Raw genomic sequence first — 19,391 nt, 5'->3', positions numbered from 1 at the left:
TACACGTCTTTCCGGTCGGGCTTGATCTCGTCTCCGTGCTGCTAGTACTGAAGAAACAAACGCTCCATTCTGTCGTCTTTTATTTGTGTGGTCAAATAAAAGGTTCGTTTTTCTCTTTGATTGTTTTACGGTTTGGGGACAGAACCGGAGCACTTTCCCGTCTCTGACCGGAGGAGCAGCAGCAGGAGCTCGGCGGAGGAGAGAGAGGCAGGCGGAGAGCGCCGAGCATCGGCTGGATGCAATACAAAGGTAACGAGGCTCCTCTGTGAGCGGACTGCTTGTGTTGTCAGTGGAGACGGAGGAACGGTGTTTTTGCTACGGAGAGCAGAGGATGTGAATCGCCAGTGAGAGCGTGATGGCCGAGCAGGAGGCGCTCTGTTGCAGCAGCATCGAGCAAAATGTCCCCGGGTCCTGGTTTGAGGAGTGAAAGCAGAGTGGCTATCCTTCGTTCCGCAGACTCCATTACGCACCAGCTGCTGCTCCTAAATGCGTTCATTCCTGTTTCCGCTCTGTTCCCGTTCACGCTGTGAGAGGATGGCTGGCTGGCGTTGAGGAGAACCAGTGTCGGCCCCTCGCTGGCTTCTGGATCGCGTGTTCTTCCTGCGGCAGAACCACGGACAGCGACGATGACTCGGCTGCGCAGGAAAGCGCTGGTGGCGCTTTTCCTCTTCACGCTCTTCATTTTTGGGACCATGATGGGCCTGAGGACGCTGAAACCCAGCGACGGCTTTTCGGACCTGGCTCCTGGTATGGATTTCATCGGGGAGAGGTCAGAGAGGAGGCGGCTGGATGTGAAAGACGTGGTGGTTTCCCCAGGTCAGTTCCACATGAGCAGCAGCGACACGAAGGTGGTTTTCACCAGATCGGACCGGGAGTACAGCATATTCTACGACGTCCACATCTTCTACTACCTGTGGTACGGCTCTCCCAGCGTGGACAACAAGTACATCCACTGGGATCACGTGCTGGTGCCACACTGGGACCCAAAGATCGCAGCCAGCCATGCTCAAGGAAAGCACACGCCTCCGGATGACATTGCCTCGAGTTTCTACCCCGAGCTGGGACCCTACAGCTCGAGGGACCCGAAGGTGCTAGAGTCACACATGGCCCAGATAGAAGCGGCCGCAGCGGGTAAGCACTGTTGCAACATTGGCTCTGTGTGTATGTGACAGAGTCTCGGCTCTTTGAATGCTAAGTGCAACGAAGCATGTTCATGTTGAACTATCATAACTAAAAGTATCCAGATTAAATGTAAAATATAAAGTTTCCAGTGCTGTGAAGAGTAAAACAGTGTTGTCCTCTATTCACGGTGAACTAGAAGAATGCAGTTTCATTTACTATGCATGAATATGCACCATAACGCTGCTGATCAGGTTTATTCACGCGTATCTCGGTCCGTTTGGTCTGCAGCACTAGTCCTGTGGGGCTGTGGGAGTATGTTAGAGGGGCACCGTGTTCACAGGCTGCACTTTCTAAATAAAATGCCTCTTCCACATGGATGGATGAACACACTGACTCTATGCAAACATGCAAAACTTCAAGATAACAAGTTTGCTTAGAGATGGTGATAAAACACCAGTGTCTGATCAGGAGATTTACATGGTAAATATTGTTTCATCAATATTACAGAAAGTTCCCTCTAATTAAAATAAAAAAAGCAAACCAACATGTGTAAATTTGAGCATCTTCAGGCGAGCCTCCTGTATTTGCATCAGTGCCACAGTCTCTCACTTCCATCTGGTAAACCTTGTTTCACTCTCGCTGCTCTCCTTCTGTCACAAATCTCCACCGTCTTCATTTCTCTTGTGCACCGTGCGTTGCTTTGGATGGTTGACCCCAGGTTTGTAAACTTGTGATCATATCATATAAGTAAGGAACTGGAACAAACCCACAGCACCCGGGTCTGCCCAAGGACCCCAAGTAAAGCAAGCTTTACTTGGTCCTAAGGACCCCAAAGCGCTTTACACTATACACAATCACTACAGTGTATAGTGTATACAGTGGCTACACTACACTACAGTGTAGCCACAGCCACCCTGGGGTGCACTGACAGAGGCGAGGCTGCCGGACACTGGCGCTACCGGGCCCTCTGACCACCACCAGTAGGCAACGGGTGAAGTGTCTTGCCCAAGGACACAACGACCGAAACTGTCGGAGCCGGGGCTCGAACCGGCAACCTTCCAATTACAAGACGAACTCCAAACTCTTGAGCCACGATCGCCCTTTATTACAACTCAAAGGTTGCAGTTCACAGCACACCCGCTGCAAGCTCAACACAACCAACAACCTGAACACAGGACCCAGTACAATATTTAAGGCTACGTCCACACTAATGCGTTTTTAAACGAAAACACATCGTTTTCTCTCCGTTTTGGCCTCCCGAGACGCCGCTCTCGAAAACGCACACATTTCAAAACGGAGCTGCCCCGTCGCAGTGTGGACACACGAAAACGCAGACTTTCGAAAACGATGACGCATGTTGGTCATGTGATGCAGTCATGTGGCCAATTAAACAAAGATAGCGGAGTGCATTATACGGCAGTTGTTTTGATTGCTCTCAATTTTGACAGCCCTAAAAAAGATGAATATCAGTTTGTACGTGCTCCAGATAGCTTTTCTTTAATTCTCGCTCGTTTTTGCGCAGGACTGGAACGTAAGCGTTTTGGGCCGACTGTGTGGATGCCAAACGTTTTCAGACGAAAACGCCGTTTTCAAATCTATCCGGGCTAGTGTGGACGTAGTCTAAGTCGGGGGGGCATGATTGCGGATACACGGAACCGCAATCCACGCCCGCCACATACCCCCATCGCCCGACTGAGGCCAGGGAGCCATCCGGCCAAACCTAATCCCCTCCCCCCGCGAGCGGGAGAGAGACCGTCGGCGTCCCCAGCTCCAGGTCCGGCGACAGGGAGGTGTGAGTTCAGGTGGTTGCCCGCGGCTCCAGCGGCGCTGGCGAAGCTGGTCCGGAGGTTGGTCGCATGGCAGGTGGTCGCGGCTCACAGGCGGCTGGGCTGACGTAGGATCAATTGGCGCGCCGGCCTCTGGTGGAGATGAGGCCGGTCTGGCCAGCATGCCGCCCTCAGACTTGGCGGGGCAGTCGCACGGCACGCCCTCCGGCCGAGCAGGCTCCTCCTCTTCCGCTGCTCCCGGCTGGAGCAGCTAGTGGTGGGCGGATCCAAATATCGATTATACCAATGCCAAGTTGGCGGATCGATACTAGCCTGGTGAGATCGATTCTTTAAGTTCCGCTCTTGTTTGCGGTGCTGTCGTTTTGGCAAAGACGAAACAGCCAGCGACTCGCTGCACCTGTGTCAGCGCAGAGCAGGCACACTTTGCTCCCCTCCTACCTCTTGTGTTTAGATGGTGCGCTGTCACGTGACGTGCCTTAGACGCGTTGGGGGTTGTTAAGTTGTTTACATATTATTTATATTTTTATCAGCTCTTATTGTTGTTGAGAATTTTAATTGTAAATTTTGTATTATAGTTTCTCAACAGTGCTTGTTTAGATTTTTTAACTGGTTTGCGCAATTTATTGTAACATTTTTATTAAAAAAAGAAAAAGATAACTAAACCGCCACGGCAGACCCGATGGCATTTTCATGCTTCACAGCATCATTTATTCTTACAATGATCACACGGCTGTGTGGCACGGCTACAGTACATTCTGCTGCAGCTCTCCCGCTGCCAGCCGTACACATCACTATCAACAACAACACAAGCAGAGCACAGGTTTTAAGCCAGAGAGGCGTGATTGTAGACGCGGTGCAGGTGAGTCCATCTCACCTGCCCTGGCATCGCAGAGCAGCCACAATAATTTCTACTTTGTCCTAATTATGTCCTGGGTTTTAACTATTTAATAATGAAAAAGGAAACATCACAAAAAACACTTAAGGTCATAAAAATAAATTGAGATTTAGCAATTCAATGGCGTATCCATCTTATTTATTGAGTATCGGCGATACTGGCCCTTATGTACTTGATATGGGATCGATACCAAAATATGGAGTATCGCACACCACTAGGAGCAGCTCCTCCACCTCTGTCAGGTGCGGACCCTCACGCACCTCCTCTGCAAGCAGGCGCAAACCCTCGCGCAGCTCCTCCCCTTTCTCCTCTTCCTCAACCAGCAGGCACGGATCCTCACGCTCCGCCTCCTCTTCCTGCGACGGCTTGGCAGGTTCCTCCCGCGCTCTCCGTGCACTGACCTCCAACTCGGGCTGAGCAGTTGGGTAAGCTGTTGGTGGACCCAGTGGTTGCTCGGTGGCCCTCCTCCGGGGAGCAGGAACAGGCGCAGGCCCCAGCCGGGTACAAGCCGCTCCCACCCCAGGAGTGGGGATGGGTGCGGTGGCAGGTCCTGGCTGGTCGCAACCAGTGGGGGTGGCGGCCATGTTGGCCAGGACTGCATCTGAGCTGCCAGACTCGCGATCCTCTGCGTGCGGCGCTCAACCAGGTCCTCCAGTTCTTCCTGCCAGCACCACAACACTGCCGCCTGCTCCTGCTATGTTGCCACCATCTGGGTCAGCTCCTTCCCCGGCTGGCCCGCGGGTCTGCTGTGTCCCCGTCCTGGGTTTCAGCACCGCTGTAACAAACCCACAGCAGACCCGGGTGCATGTTCACGCTTGGCAGCATACTTTATTACAACTCAAGGTTGCCGTTCACGACACACACCGCCACCGCGGGGTGACTGCTTGCACACGGCCAACCACCGGACCAGCGGCGCCGGCACCTGAACTCACACCTCCCTGTTGCTGGACCAGGGGTGGGGACGCTGTCGCTCCGGGCCGATTTTCCCTCTCCCGCTCACGGAGGGAGGGGAGTAGGTTCGGCCGGATGGCTCCCTGGCCTCAGTTGGGCAATGGGGGTATGTGGCGGGGCATTGCCTGCAGTGCTGTGCAGGGAAGGCGGACACACCTGCACGGCATCCGCAATCGTGCCCTGCTGACTTAAGTATTGCACCGGGTGCTGTGATAGTGGTTGTTGTTATGTTGAGCTGCAGCTCTGTGTGTGGATGTACAGCAACCGTCAAAGCATTAATAAAATATGCTGCAAACCATGAACGTGCACCCGGGTCTGCTGTGGGTTTGTTACAGGAGCACTGACTGGACGTTCTGATATCGCCTGTTTTTCGCTTGTCTGAATCTCATTCACTACAGTGAGAGCTAACTGTACAGTCTTCATCCTCCTTTCCTTTTGCTTTGCTGTCTTTGAAGGAGTGCTGGTTTTGTCCTGGTATCCTCCAGGGGTGGGGGACGACCACGGGGAGCCCACAGAGGACCTCGTTCCTACCGTTATGGACGCTGCCCACAGGCACAGCATCAAGGTAACTGGTGAGACAACCGGTATGTTTTCCCCTTTCTGACGATTTACTGAATTTCTAGATGGCTTGCCAGTGTTTCCTGACTGTTAATGTTAAGAACAGTATTGATTTGAATCTCTTAAAAATCAGCTTTGTGGTCACACTTTGACTTTGTGATTATTTAGACATCATCAACCTGAAGAGCAGAAAGATAACACTTAATAAAAAGAATTGATGAACGTGTAGAGGGGTTAGAGTCTAGAAGACTTTAGAAGACTTTTAGAGTCTTTTAGAGTCTTCCAGATAAGTATCAAGGCTGAGGATACACTGTACAAGTCCTGTATCTATAATGTGATTTATATCATGCTTTATAAATATGGAGGCACAGAATAATGACAAACATGCTAAAAGTAAGAGTACTTACATACTCTAAGTATTTACGTAGTTGCATATACGTACACAGATATACGTATATGCAGCTGAGAAGGTTTAGAAACACATTTCAGTGTCTGTAGGTGCAGAAATATTGGACGTGGTCAGAGTGACAGATTATTTTAAAAGGTTTTCTTTTTGTACCCAAACATTAATGGCCCGCATTCTGTCACTCGCCAAAGAGCCAAAAGCAACTCCGGTTACCTTGAACATAGAACAGGTGTTACACATCGAATATACTGAAATACTCGAATACCTCAAACTAGTATCTGCAGAAACGCAGTGTGAGTGAAGAATTCAGCTGTGACATTGATTTTGTTGATTAGGTATTTCCAGTGTTGGGAAGGTTACTTTTAAAATGTAGTAGTAGTATTTATTTATTGTCATTGTCAAGAACAATGAAATTGCGTTTGGGGCTTCCATACAACCCAAAAAAAGAAGAAAATAATAAATACCCCTTAAAACCCAAGTGTACATATTTATTATTATTATTATTATACTCCAATGCAATAAGACAATCCTTAGCAATAATGTTCGTAGAAATTCAGACAAAGACCTGAGAAACATGACAAAATACAACAATGCAACCCATTCAATATTATTGTACTGTGAGATATGATATCAGATATGATAGTTATCTATTTAAGAAAGAGGGGGGGGGGGGCAGGAGGGGGAAGAGAATAAAGATATGATGTACTCCACTACAGATTACAGATTACATGCCCCAAAATGTATTTCAATGACAGTAACGTATCCGGATTACTTAATTAATATATTATCATGCTTTTTACAGCTACATGAATGTTGCTGTGATTTATTACTATTACTGAAGGTTACTCGCCATTTTTGCAGTGATCTCGTATAGAAATCAGGTCCGCGGCTCCGAGCCGTAGTAAAGGGGCCTCTGACTAATACGTCGGGTTCGTGTCGGCTCGTAGCCGAAAACTAGCTTCACTTTGTTGTCTGGGTCAACTTTGCTAGTGAGAGACAGAGAGAGGCGTTGAAAGGCTGCTCATACGGAGCTTATTGTTTCAGAGGAAACAGTCGAGTCTTAACAGCTTACTCACAGCTGGGCTTCACTGCCCATCAGGCTACACTCTTCAGGGCGATGCCTGTAACACTCTGCCTGTTGCCTTCATATTAAATCATTTTTGGATAATTATTTTAAAAAATGTTTCTTCACGTCATTATGCGGCCGCGAGTAGAGGTGACGTGGGCCTGAGACTGAGGCACAGACATTAGAGCCTCTTAATGTGTGTTTGTTTGGGTTTCCACCAGCTGGAAACCAAAAACAGAGAGGACATAGCCGAACATATGAAACAGGAGAAGACCGCTGTGTAATCCATTTATTTCAGCAAAGTAACTGTATTCTGAATACCACCTTTTTAAACGGTAACTGTAACTGAATACAGTTACTCATATTTTGTATTTTAAATACGTAACGGTGGTACATGTACTCTGTTACTCCCCAACACTGTGTATTTCACTGTGAACGTGTCACTGCATATACTGCTCTTAGACGCTCGCACACTGGGGGATGAGCCTGCTGTGCTAACAGAGAATTACAAAGTAAAATTCACTTGTGTATTCATTGATCATATATATTATAACATGCTGTTGAAGATCTTTGAGGTATTCCTACACAAAGCATATATGTGAACCACTGTGAACTGCTTTGTGTTTGCTAGGTTTGCCTCAGTGTGCTCGTCAGTTTTCCCTCCGTCTGTTCTTGAAAGTCCAGTTTTTCAGCGTTCACTCCACAAACAGTAGCTTGCAGGTAAACCGTGTGTGAAAAGCATGTTTTCTGCAGTCAGAGGGCCTAGTTAGGTTCTCCCTCCCAACACAGGCGGAGTGTCATCAGGTTTTATTGTGGCCATGGCTTTTACGTGACCCACAATTGAGATTTAACAAAATATAGTCTTTATTCATTTCAGAGTTTGGCGCCTATGTTCACCCATAATAACCTGTAAAATCTATCCGAGACTACAAATTTACAGCTTTTATTGAAAATTCATTTATTGCACTGTACGAAGAGTTAGTCCTTTATTTGTTTGTTTGTTTTGGTTTTTTGTGCAAACGACATATAAAAAACATGTATATAATTTTGTCCTTTCGAGGCTTTCTAATATTGACTGCTGCCTGTCCATAATTTAAAGACTACTGAACATTGTATTGGTGATTATAGCTTGCAGTCAGTAGCATTTATTTATTAGCAAAATGAAGAGTCCGTCCTCCTTTTCTCAGGAGTTACTGTCAGCGATGTAGACCTCCTCATCCAAAGTGTGCCACAATGTTCCAGCAGCAAGCAGCCAGTGCTGGCAGTGAGAAGCATTACACTGCAACAGTATTAGACAACATCAGTCAAATGAAAGCACAAAATGAGCCGTTTCACTTGAACTTTGCTTTTACACTTTAACAGAAATAAGAACTACAGCCTAACCTTTAACTGCATGATCTCGGGTGCATCGGCTGCTTAAAGCCCTCCTTCGCCATCATTACCATTTACAGTCCAGCTGTCATACGAGTTTAATGAGCGAGTGCTCGTTTTCATTTGTTGACTTTTCGGCAAACATCACCAGATGCTTGTATCTCCTCCTCATCATAGCAAGGTTGTCCTCAGCTGTGTCTTTTTGCCTCAGGTCTGTTGTGTCCACCTTTAGCAGCTTTCTTGCAAAGCATTGTGCTGGAGGTCACTGAAGGAGCTTCCTCTTTACTGCGCTGCCATCAGAGGCTGGCATTCACCTCTCAGACATGTCTCAGCTTTTCTCTTTCTCAGCTCCAACTGAAACAAGGTCAGAGCTCCTTTAGCACTAGCGGCTGTCAGATACCATAAAGCCATTAAATGTTGAAGGTGCTCGAGACAGCAGTGGCAAAATGAGCAGAGCCCCGTGTGGAGGACAGAAAAGCTTTCTCTTGGTCTACTTTTCATGCTTCCTTATATGGAAGTCTTAGTTTGAGAACTGGGTCTCTTTGTGAGTGTTAGTCAGACTTACACAACAGTGTGTATCTCACAGCTGACCTGAGCACTAATGCTTTCATGATTCAGTGCTCCAGAGCTGCTGCTAACAAAATACAAGTTTATCTGTGTTTGCTTTCTCTGCACATGTCATATGCATATGTTTGGGAGCTGCTTGTCCTGTGATGCAATGAAAAAGACGCAGCAGGAAACTGTCTGCCCCTCTGCCACTATATGAACGTGTCACAGAAATGACATTTTACAGACACAGGATCCCCTCCAGTGTTACACAATCTAACTAACCTCCTAACTATTGAGCTGGGTGCTATGTTGCTAAATAAAGTGCTGGCATTGACACTGTCTGGAAACTGGAACGGCAAAATAAAAGCTGTACTGACAAACAGTCTACAGCTGCTTTTCATGAAGCTTTAAGGCTCAATAAGCAAAATGGCCTTGTGCAGAATATAGGATGCTTTAGGTGATCAGCACCCAAGTTAGACTCCATCCCCTGAGCTGGGCCTTTATGTGTAGAATGTTCTCCCTGTGTCTGTGTGGGTTCTCTTCAGGTACTCCGGAGAGAACCCACATGCAGTTAGTGGGGTTTGGTTCATTAGTGATTGTGGTGTGAATGTGGTAGATGGGAAAGTTTCCATCCCCTCACGGCACTGAATTGGATAAGCGGAGGATGGATGGGTGGATGCATGGACGGAGGGAGGGATGATGAATGAATAGAACATGGATGTAGGGAGGGAGGGATGATGGAGGGAGGATGGATGGATGGACGGAGGGATGATGGATAGATGGACGGATGGATGGAGGGAGGGATGATGGAGGGAGGGATGGATGGAGGGATGATGGATGAATAGAAGATGGATGGAGGGATGATGGATGGGTGGATGCATGGATGGATGGAGGGATGATGGATGGATGGACGGAGGGATGATGGACGGATGGATGGAGAGAGGGATGATGGACGGAGGATGGATGGACGGATGGATGGAGGGAAGGATGATGGATGAATAGAAGATGGATGGAGGGAGGGATGATGGAGGGAGGATGGATGGATGGACGGAGGGATGATGGATGAATAGAAGATGGATGGATGGAGGGATGATGGATGGATGGACGGAGGGATGATGGACGGATGGATGGAGAGAGGGATGATGGACGGAGGATGGATGGACGGATGGATGGAGGGAAGGATGATGGATGAATAGAAGATGGATGGATGGAGGGATGATGGATGGATGGACGGAGGGATGATGGAGGGAGGATGGATGGATGGAGGGATGATGGAGGGAGGATGGATGGATGGAGGGATGATGGATGGATGGACGGAGGGATGATGGAGGGAGGATGGATGGATGGAGGGATGATGGAGGGAGGATGGATGGATGGAGGGATGATGGATGGATGGACGGAGGGATGATGGAGGTCGGATGGATGGATGGACGGAAGGATGGAGGGAGGATGGACGGATGGATGGAGGGATGATGGATGAATAGAAGATGGATGGATGGATAGAGGGAGGGATGATGGATCGATGGATGGACGGATGGATGATGGATGGATGGATGGAAGGGTGGATGGATGGACGGATGGATGGATGGAGGGATGATGGAGGGAGGGAGGGATGATGGATGAATAGAAGATGGATGGACAGATGGATGATGAATATGTCTCTGTCTACAATGTGCCGTCTCTCAAGACAGTCAAAACCCTTTAACTGGAACTTGATCAGTCAGGCTAGAATCAAAAGTACTGATGTCATCAGGACATCTTCACACTGAGCCAACACCTCTCTGTTACAGAGCTGAGGACGCCTTTGTGCCCAATATCTAGAATAAATATCTACATTTAACCTACAATGACAAAACCAACTCAAAGTGCTCTGACTAAATCGAGTTTGTGCGATTGTCTCTACATTGTGACTGATGAGACTACAAACCATTATACACATTTAACAATTAAATGATCTGACAAACACATTTGTTTCATTTTCTGCTCATTTTATTTCCAAATTAAGAAGAAAATTATGTGAGTAATTTAGAGTGTCCGATCAAAGTGCATGTCTGCACTGTGAGAGGCCCCACAGAGCCGCTGCTGTTACAACCCTCCTTTCAAAATCCGTATATGATGGAGTCAGATTTGCAACCCTGTCCTTTGGTCTGACTGTCTACTCAATACTGCAAGGCCTTTAAAGACCCTGCAGTTTGGGGACAAAGCCCTGACAATCAGACCACCCCCTCTGAGCAAGCACAAGGCGACGGTGGGAAGGAAAAACTCCCTTTAACAGGAAGAAACCTCCGGCAGAACCGGGCTCGATGAGGGGAGGTCTTCTGCCGCAACCTGTGTTAAATAACAGCGTTTGTTACAAACACTGAAACGGCTGCAAATGTTCTGAAAAGAGGATTGTAACTGTTGTAACATTATGAAGGTACCTGAAGGTGGATTCTGTTCATGTGGACGTAGCGTTCACAGCGTTTTCTCCCGCTGTGAACGCTACGTCCACATGAACAGAATCCACCTCTTGGGACTGACTTACCTGGATCCATTGAGTAATTATGAAGATAATCACTCTGTTTCTGACTCGCTGCTCATGCAGCAACTGAACAGCCTCCTCAAAGAGCTACAAAAAGAAGCGAGGGCCCTAACGACACAGTTTCTCGGCCTGTCTTTCTGGGAACCTGTGGATCCATTTTGTGCGTTGTCCTCACTGGCAGATTGTTGCGTTTTGTTCTCACTGGCTGGAGAAACGCTTTTGTTACTTTCTAAACGTCTCAGCGCGTGACCGGAGCCGCTCGATGCTTTTAGCTCTGCTTTTAATAGCTCCACAACAGCTGCTACAAAAGTCGCGTCACCCTTTTCCATCACAAACTGAAGCACGTATTTGGATCCAAATATGCGACACAGGTCTTTGTACATTATGATGTACAAGTTTTTTACAGTTTTTAGAGGAGTCAAGTCTCCCCCAATCTTCTCTCTTATATCAGTCACTATCTGCTGAAAATTCAGCTTTACAGCAGTTGTTTGTGTTTTCTCAGAAACGTGAGCGACTAAATTTGCAAGACACAATATGAGAAAGGTATCGTCTCTGCGGGCGCAGGAAGCGCCCCAGACGAGCACTGCGGGGCGTCGCTACATTTTTCTTCACTCTCTGAACTCTCACGGTCAAGATTTTGGACATCAGTGATTTGAAATGCATCACTGTTGCCCTCGCTACCCACATCTCCCTCACCTACACAAGCTGGAGTCTGTGTGCTTTTAAAAGTCTCTGCAGACTCTGGTTTAAAGTCGTCATCTTCCTCAGAGTTTGGCGAGTCAACAATGCTGTAGCTGCGACTCTCACCATCTACAAAAGGGGGAGCTAAGGTCTTTGTAAAGTCCTTTAAAATGTTCGCTACACTGTGAACCATCCCAACAAAGTTTGTTGGGGATGTGGATCTATCTGATTGCAAGGACGTGGACCCTGTGATACGACTCAGGGCTGAGTTTACGTTCTTTGCAATCGACACTGAAAATAAAGTCAGTAGTTTGTCTGAGTCACAAGACCGCCGTTGCCCAAAACCCAAGACCCAACCGAAGCAGTAATGAAAGATGTTTCTGAGGCTGGCCTGAATATCATCCTCTGTCACCCTGCAGTCACTGCACCCATCAAGCAGAGGTTCAACCTTCATCCTGAAAAGGGAGAGAAGAGAAACGTAGTCATCTTCCCACACTATCACTGCTTTGTGTGGTAATCACTGGGTTTTTCAACAGGACAATGCTGCAGTACACAATGCCCACAGGACGAGGGACTACTTGCAGGAGAATAACATCACTGTTTGGGACCATCCTGCATGTTCCTCTGATCTGTATATTTTTATATATTTTATTTATTGTTTACTCTATTTAATTTGTAAAATATGTGCACACACACACACACACACACACACACACACACACACACGTAGAAAAATATTTAGTATACACATCCAGAAATGCATACACTATTATTTATTGTACATATATTTATTAGTTTCAGATGTAGCCATTCTTGTATTTTGCTTGTTTACATTATTGTATTTGCACAACTCTGTTGCTTGTGAAGCTCGCACACAAGAATTTCACTCACATGTGCTGTGCCAATGTACCTGCACATGTGATGTGACAATAAAAGTGATTTGATCTGATCTAAATCCAACTGAGAAACTTTGGGGATGGACGGCAAAGGAAGTTTACAAAAATGACAACAGTTCCAGGCAGCAGACGCCCTTCATGCTTCATCTTTTGTCTCGTTCACATTTCTTCTTGTTGCTGATGTGAGCAAACAAAGCCCTTTCCACAGTGAATACAGTCTTGCCTCGCTGGCATCATTTCTAACCAGTCAAGATTGTTGACAAGCTGAGCTTGAGCGCCAAACGCTACCACGTTGCTATGGAAACTGTTTATAAAGACCTTGAAGCCTCTTTTTAAAAGATGGAGTGGGCGGCGAGCGTGGGCTGTTCACGGCTCGACAGCTCTCTCCCTGCTTCGCTGTTTGAGACCTGCAGCAAAACAAGCGTAGCACAGTTGTTTCAGGCTGACAGAGAGCATCCATCAGTCAGCTCACACTCCTGCCACAGAACAAAACACCCTGCTGTCTGTGAAGGCATGAAGTTATACCACTATGGTGGAGAGGTACATACTCTGTTTAGGTTATAGCTGTTACTCAGTCACCTGATTGTGTTGGCAGACGTGGTGACGGTCCAGGCCATGTCTGCTGCTCCTCCCTCTCTGTCCCAGCATGCTCAGCATGCAGCCAGAGAAACTTGGGCTCTGCCTGCTGTTCTCTATCCTTCTGTCTCTACAACAGAGGAAACACTCCCCTGCTTTTCTTTCTGTGTGTTTATCAGCAGGTAATGTTCTGCATGAATGAAAGCATGCTCAGACTTTGTTCTGCCAGCTTTCTTCACTGTGTCCACCTCACGTTTCCTGAGCTCAACACATGTGGTGACACATTAGTGTAAAACAGCTGCTTCAGAATAATCACTGTAGTCGTGTCTTTGTGAAACCAAAGCAGTTTTGTAAGAAGGATAAATGTATCAGGCATGTTTCCAACATTTTACTAATAACTTACCCACTGACTTAAACTCAAACTACACTTCCTCTGTTTATCAGCAGCTCTTTGCAGCTACTTGTTACTGTTCAAAGCACATCTTTCATGGTTCATCAAACACAGCACAGCTACAGTTACAATGTTTAAACAAGGACAGCAGACAGCATTGGCATGATGTTAAATAGTTTGGTAATTAGGCAAACACACGTTTAAGATGTGGTATCTGCAGAGAGGGTACGCAGTGACAGCAGAGATGCTGCAGCTCGCTGCCATGATTACAGGTACTAACTCAGTCTTTCCTCTTTTCTGGCAGTTCATAAGAAACAGAAAAGAAACACTTTCACCTCTTTAACTATTCTTTCCCAGGTCTTTGTGGATTCAGGTGCTGCTTTTCAGTAACGTCTGTATTGTCATGTGTTCATGCACAGGTGGCTTTTCACATACAGCCATACAAGGGCCGGACGGACCAGAGCATGTATGACAACATCAAATACATTATTGACAAGTAAGCTGTTTTTCTGTGAGTCCCATTACCTCTGAATGATCAAGCTGTCTGTGTCAGTTGGTGCTAACATTAAAAGCCCACACATGTGATGGAACATGAACCCTGATAGATGAGGAACAAGTCATTAAATATAAATGCCCAGACTGTGCTGTCACAGATCAGCAGGTTTCTGCTCCTTCAACTGATTAAAAATGACTGAAACAAACCTTTGTTCTGCGGTTTCATAGTACTGCAGTGTTTGCAGAAGTCAAGCATCATAGAAAGTCGTTTTTAAAGTGCAATATTATAAGATCATTGGTACAAATCCTTTACTTTTGATTTCCCAAAAATATTGGCACCGATATTTGTGTGAAAACCGCTGCGATGACCATCTGCATATTAGGACACAAACTCGAGTCAGTAAAGCTCATGATGTGTTAGACTCCAACATGTTAAACACACCATGAAAAAAGTGTAGGCATCAGACGCAGACCCGTCCGCACGTTCATGCTTTGCAGCATCTACCTCTTTATTCACAGTTGTTGTTACGAACACGGCTGCAGCTTTTCAGCTCGCACACAAACATACACATGAACAACGACAATATTAAACAGTCAGCACAGAGGCGTGCTGACTGACTTTTGAGGCGTGATTGCAGATGCCGTGCAAGTCGCGGTGCCGCCGACACCCCTGCAGCGGCACCGCAGACCACACCCCGCCACAACAAGGTTTGGACAAAATAGGCGTCTAGGCTGGTGTACTGACCCTGGATCAGCTGACCAGAGGACCCATGAAGTGTCTGATTTCCTGTCCTGTTTATATGTTAGACAGCTCACATATATTTGCAAAGTGAACCAGAAAGACGCTTCAGAAACATGCTGTGATTCGTTCATTTGGTGGCACCACCCTCCTTATAAATCACATCAACCGCCCCTCCCTGAGCCTGGTTCTGCTGGAGGTTTCTTCCTGTTAAAAGGGAGTTTTTCCTTCCCACTGTCGCCAAAGTGCTGCTCATAGGGGGTCATATGATTGTTGGGTTTTTCTCTGTATGTATTATTCTAGGATCTACCTTTCAGTATAAAGAACCTTGAGGCGAGTGTAGTTGTGATTTGGCGCTGCATCAATCAGATTGAATTGAACTGAATACAGCAGCTTAACACGTCTCATTTTTCTCAGGTATGGAAAACATGGCGCCTTCTACAAATTCAAGTCGAGCACCGGGCGAGTACTGCCTCTGTTTTACATCTACGACTCCTACCTGACACCGCCCGAGTCCTGGGCAGAACTTCTGACAGCTAAAGGCTCCCGCAGCGTTAGAGGCACGCCTTACGATGGGATTTTTGTTGCACTCATTGTCGAGGAACGTCACAAATACGACATCCTAGCCAGCGGCTTTGACGGCATGTACACGTACTTTGCCTCGAACGGCTTCTCGTTTGGCTCGTCTCACCAGAACTGGAAGGCCATCAAGGCGTTCTGTGACGCAAACAATTTGCTGTTCATCCCAAGCGTTGGTCCCGGGTACGTGGATACTGCCGTTCGACCGTGGAACAACCATAACACCAGGAACCGTGTTAACGGACGTTACTATGAGACGTCCCTGCAGGCAGCTTTGTCTGTCCGTCCAGAAATCGTCACCATTACGTCCTTCAACCAGTGGCACGAAGGCACACAAATAGAGAAGGCTACGCCCAAGAAAACTGTGACCCGTTTGTATCTAGATTATCAGCCTAACCAACCAGACCACTACTTGGAGCTAACACGCCAGTGGGCAGAGAACTTCAACAAAGAGAAGGACAAGTGGCTGATGTGAGCGTCAGCTGAGTGGACGGTCTGAGCATCGCTACAACATGATGTTGAGCTCGCTGCCACACCTCTGTGTTCCTCCACACAAAGTTTCCGCTCAGCGCTCTCTTCCTGTTTCCACTGCCTGTCATTTTTGTACATGTTAATAATGACATGCACATGTTGATGCTTCAGGGTCGCAGTGATAAACAGCTAACACTGGTTTTGTGAGTAGTGTGGTTCTGACTACTAAACCCATGTGGATGTGTACAGTAACTCTACTACTCTGTGAGGTTTATGTTGTATTATCCAATGCTCCAGACTGTTCTTTCCTGTCTTTCCATGGTGACAAATTAAACTGTGTGTCTGTTTACAGTTGGACAATCAGTTGCTGATGTGAAAAAGGTCTTAGGCTGCGTTCACACTGCAGGGGAAAGCGCATCAAATCCGACTTCTCTGACCCTCTGCGACCATCTATCCAATCATGGTGTGACGGTGTGAACGGCACAAATCCGATATTTTCAAATCCGATCTGGGTCACTTTGGTATGTGGTGCTGAATCCAATACATATCCGATGTTTTAGAAAGCGACTGCTGTTTGACGGTCACGTCGCATTAAATCCGTCTTTTACGTCACCGACACAAGACAGACTCCGACTATCAGCGCCCGACATGGTGAACGCTTCTATCCAGGGAAACTGCTGGGAAGACAGCGTTGGAGAAACGTGAACATTTTCTTTGTACTGTATAATCTGCAGATTCTGACAGAAATCTGCAGCTAGAAGCAGCGCTCCTCTGAAACAGCAGTAAGGATCATTATTAGGACAAATGTAAATAACAAAACTTTATAACTTAAAGCAAAACTGGGAAACGTGAAGTCTGAAGTCTTTACATTAAGGCCATCAGTCACACATCCTGTTGCTCTGGGTCTAAACAGAGCGTCGTGTGTGACGTCTTCTTTTGTGCACGCGGCCGCTCTGAGCGTTCACACTAGAGCGCGTTTGCTGTCGCATTTTATTTGTCGTGTGAACGAGCAGACAAAAAAATCAGATTTGAGCATCAAGACCTGCAGAGTGAACGTAGCCTCAGAAAGATGTGACGTGAATAAGATGCTCAGTCCAGATGTTTTTTAAATCACCTAATTTCTTACTAAATTGACTAAAGACACATGAAACCAGAAACTCTTTGTGACAGGGAAGAATCAGTGAGCTTTGAGCTTTTGGTTGTCAGAGACCAAAAGTTATCCAGAGCGTGCAACACCCCAAACACATGCGATCATCGGCTGATTGCACTCACTGGTTGTCTTGTGGTTGTCAGTGTGTCTCCAAATAACTGCCATCTAAAATATAAATGCAGATAGACTGCAAGCACATTGCAATCAACCCGAGTTCACTGCAAATGCAACACAGCTTTACATTAGGGATTTGCACAGACCTGGTGTCAGTGTTCAAAGCGACAGCATCATGGCTTTGCTGCACAGAGCGCCATCATTTGGTCTCCAGCCGCCGTTTCCCCAGTGCAGCAGTTCTCTGTTCCTGCTGCTCCAGAGTGGCCAGAGATGAGTCATCACAGCTTCATTCTAACATCTCAGAACTATCGATGTTTACGTTTGGAGTGAGTTTGACAGCTGGGACATGCTTTAGCTGCCTGAGTTTAGATGAGCAGCCAGCCACGAGTCAACAGTCACTACAAGAAAGTTTCCTGTGCCAATGGGCTTTCTGAAAAAGATGCTTCAAAGTTCTGATCACAGAGTCCTACTTGACATAAGCCCCAATATATTTGTCACTCCTTGGAGTGATACTGGAGTAAACTGGGGATCTTTTGCTTCTTAGCCAAATGTGTAAAACACTGCACTATGGAGCCACAGTAGTGAGCTGGTCCTCTAACAATGGCCACTTCTTTCATGTACGTCCATCAGTTACATGTAAGAGCAGGGAGTTAAACGGTCTGTGAAGAAAATCTGAGAGAGTTTAAGAGATAAAAGAGCTGTGATGAGCATCAGGGGCAAAAAAATCAAACTGGGATCGATGGAGAACCTGCCGGTGTCACTGTCGGACACACCAGAGCTAACGGTCAGTGCAGGGGAACATTTTAATGAGGTCATTAAACCTGCTGTGGTTCTCATAATGAGACAGAAAACAGAACAGGGTCGTCTGTCTGGTTCCAAAGGGAGCAGACGTTTCTGAGGACACACAGGACCTCCAGTGATTAAATATTGTAGAAACTTCCAGAAAACTAAAACTGATGTTGGTATTTATTAGACATTAACTTGATATGTTTTTATATCTGAGTTTGAGCTGACACGCTGGACTTCTCCAAGATGCCAGAAATAATCAAGAAATTAATTTCAGGAACAAAAGTTGATGAATAATAAAAAATAAATGACCAGTACTGTCAATTTGAGGCAGTTGTGGTGAAATACATTTGTTAACCAGTGTCTCTCCAAAGCAGCTTTGCTAAACTGTGTTTAGGATATCAAACATCAGCATCTCAGGTCTTTTGGATATTTCCTGCATTTTTCCCCTTTCAGATTAAAAGAAGACACTTTCAAGCTGTTTTTATCAGAATGTGTTTTCATACGGTCTGTAGAGCAGCTTTCATTGTGCAGATGAGGGTTTTTGTGTAATTAACCTGATGGCAGTATTTCGGTGGCGTGCAGTTGGAAGAGGAACACATCAGCAGACAAAAGCCAACCAGCCGACATCCAAGCAGCCCGGCTCGTGTGAAGGACTCACTGGAGCAAAGCTGGTCCCTCAGGACGACCTGTTGCCTGGCTTTAATGGCTCTGCCTGTGCCCATGAAAACGAGACGTTCGTGCTGCTGGCAGTGAACATAAATCGTCGAGCCTCGAGTCACCAATCACTGCAAATGTACAGCGTAGCACTTGGAAGGCAGCGTGCTTCTCTCAGAAGTCTTTGTAGAGAAAAAGGCTGAGAAACAGAAAGAAGGCAAACACGAGGATAACAATACTATTCTTATTTGAATGATCACTGACACTAAACAGTCTTACAGCTCCGGTCCTGCGACTGTGCTGGACAAACTCATAGAGACGAACAGTTATTGACTTGTTGAAGATGGTTTGCCATCTTCTGTAATGCTCTGATTTCTCACCACCAGCACGTTTCATTTATTCCGTAAATAAAATGCACCGGCAGGTCCACACAAAATGTTTCCACCAACCGTCCCCACACACAGCGTTGAGCCATCTTATGTTTACCTGTTAACAGATCTTTAGAGATTTGACACCACATTTTCAAATGTTTAATATTACAGGTTATTACTCTGATTACACACCAAGTCTGATACCACAGACAGATTAACACAGTCATCCACATATTTCCAAATAACTTTGCTACAGTCT

The 19,391-nt window shown here is 46.5% G+C and overlaps 2 protein-coding genes and 1 pseudogene across 2 annotated transcripts; 1 reads left to right on the top strand and 2 right to left on the bottom strand.

Annotated features, from left to right (window-relative positions):
• Positions 1-18,271, top strand: maneal (mannosidase endo-alpha like). The gene is made up of 4 exons (XM_085261467.1): positions 1-1,131; positions 5,211-5,320; positions 14,190-14,266; positions 15,422-18,271. Exons 1-4 carry the CDS (start codon positions 627-629, stop codon positions 16,056-16,058), a joined length of 1,329 nt encoding a protein of 442 aa, XP_085117593.1. The 5' UTR covers positions 1-626; the 3' UTR covers positions 16,059-18,271.
• Positions 9,206-11,239, bottom strand: LOC146549883 (uncharacterized). The gene is made up of 3 exons (XM_085263343.1): positions 11,230-11,239; positions 9,780-10,370; positions 9,206-9,597 (listed from the first exon to the last, which is right to left on the bottom strand). Exons 1-3 carry the CDS (start codon positions 11,237-11,239, stop codon positions 9,206-9,208), a joined length of 993 nt encoding a protein of 330 aa, XP_085119469.1.
• Positions 11,259-12,395, bottom strand: LOC146549882 (uncharacterized; annotated as a pseudogene).
• Positions 18,272-19,391: the final 1,120 nt, after the last annotated feature.

Source organism: Mchenga conophoros, linkage group LG22 (genome assembly GCF_057382185.1).
Source record: "Mchenga conophoros isolate Kocher_MC1m ecotype Shallow Benthic linkage group LG22, M_conophoros_male_GT1.1, whole genome shotgun sequence".
Taxonomy (NCBI): Eukaryota; Metazoa; Chordata; class Actinopteri; order Cichliformes; family Cichlidae; genus Mchenga; species Mchenga conophoros.
Note: the sequence above shows the minus strand (reverse complement) of the source record. Positions and strands in the feature narration are given on the sequence as shown.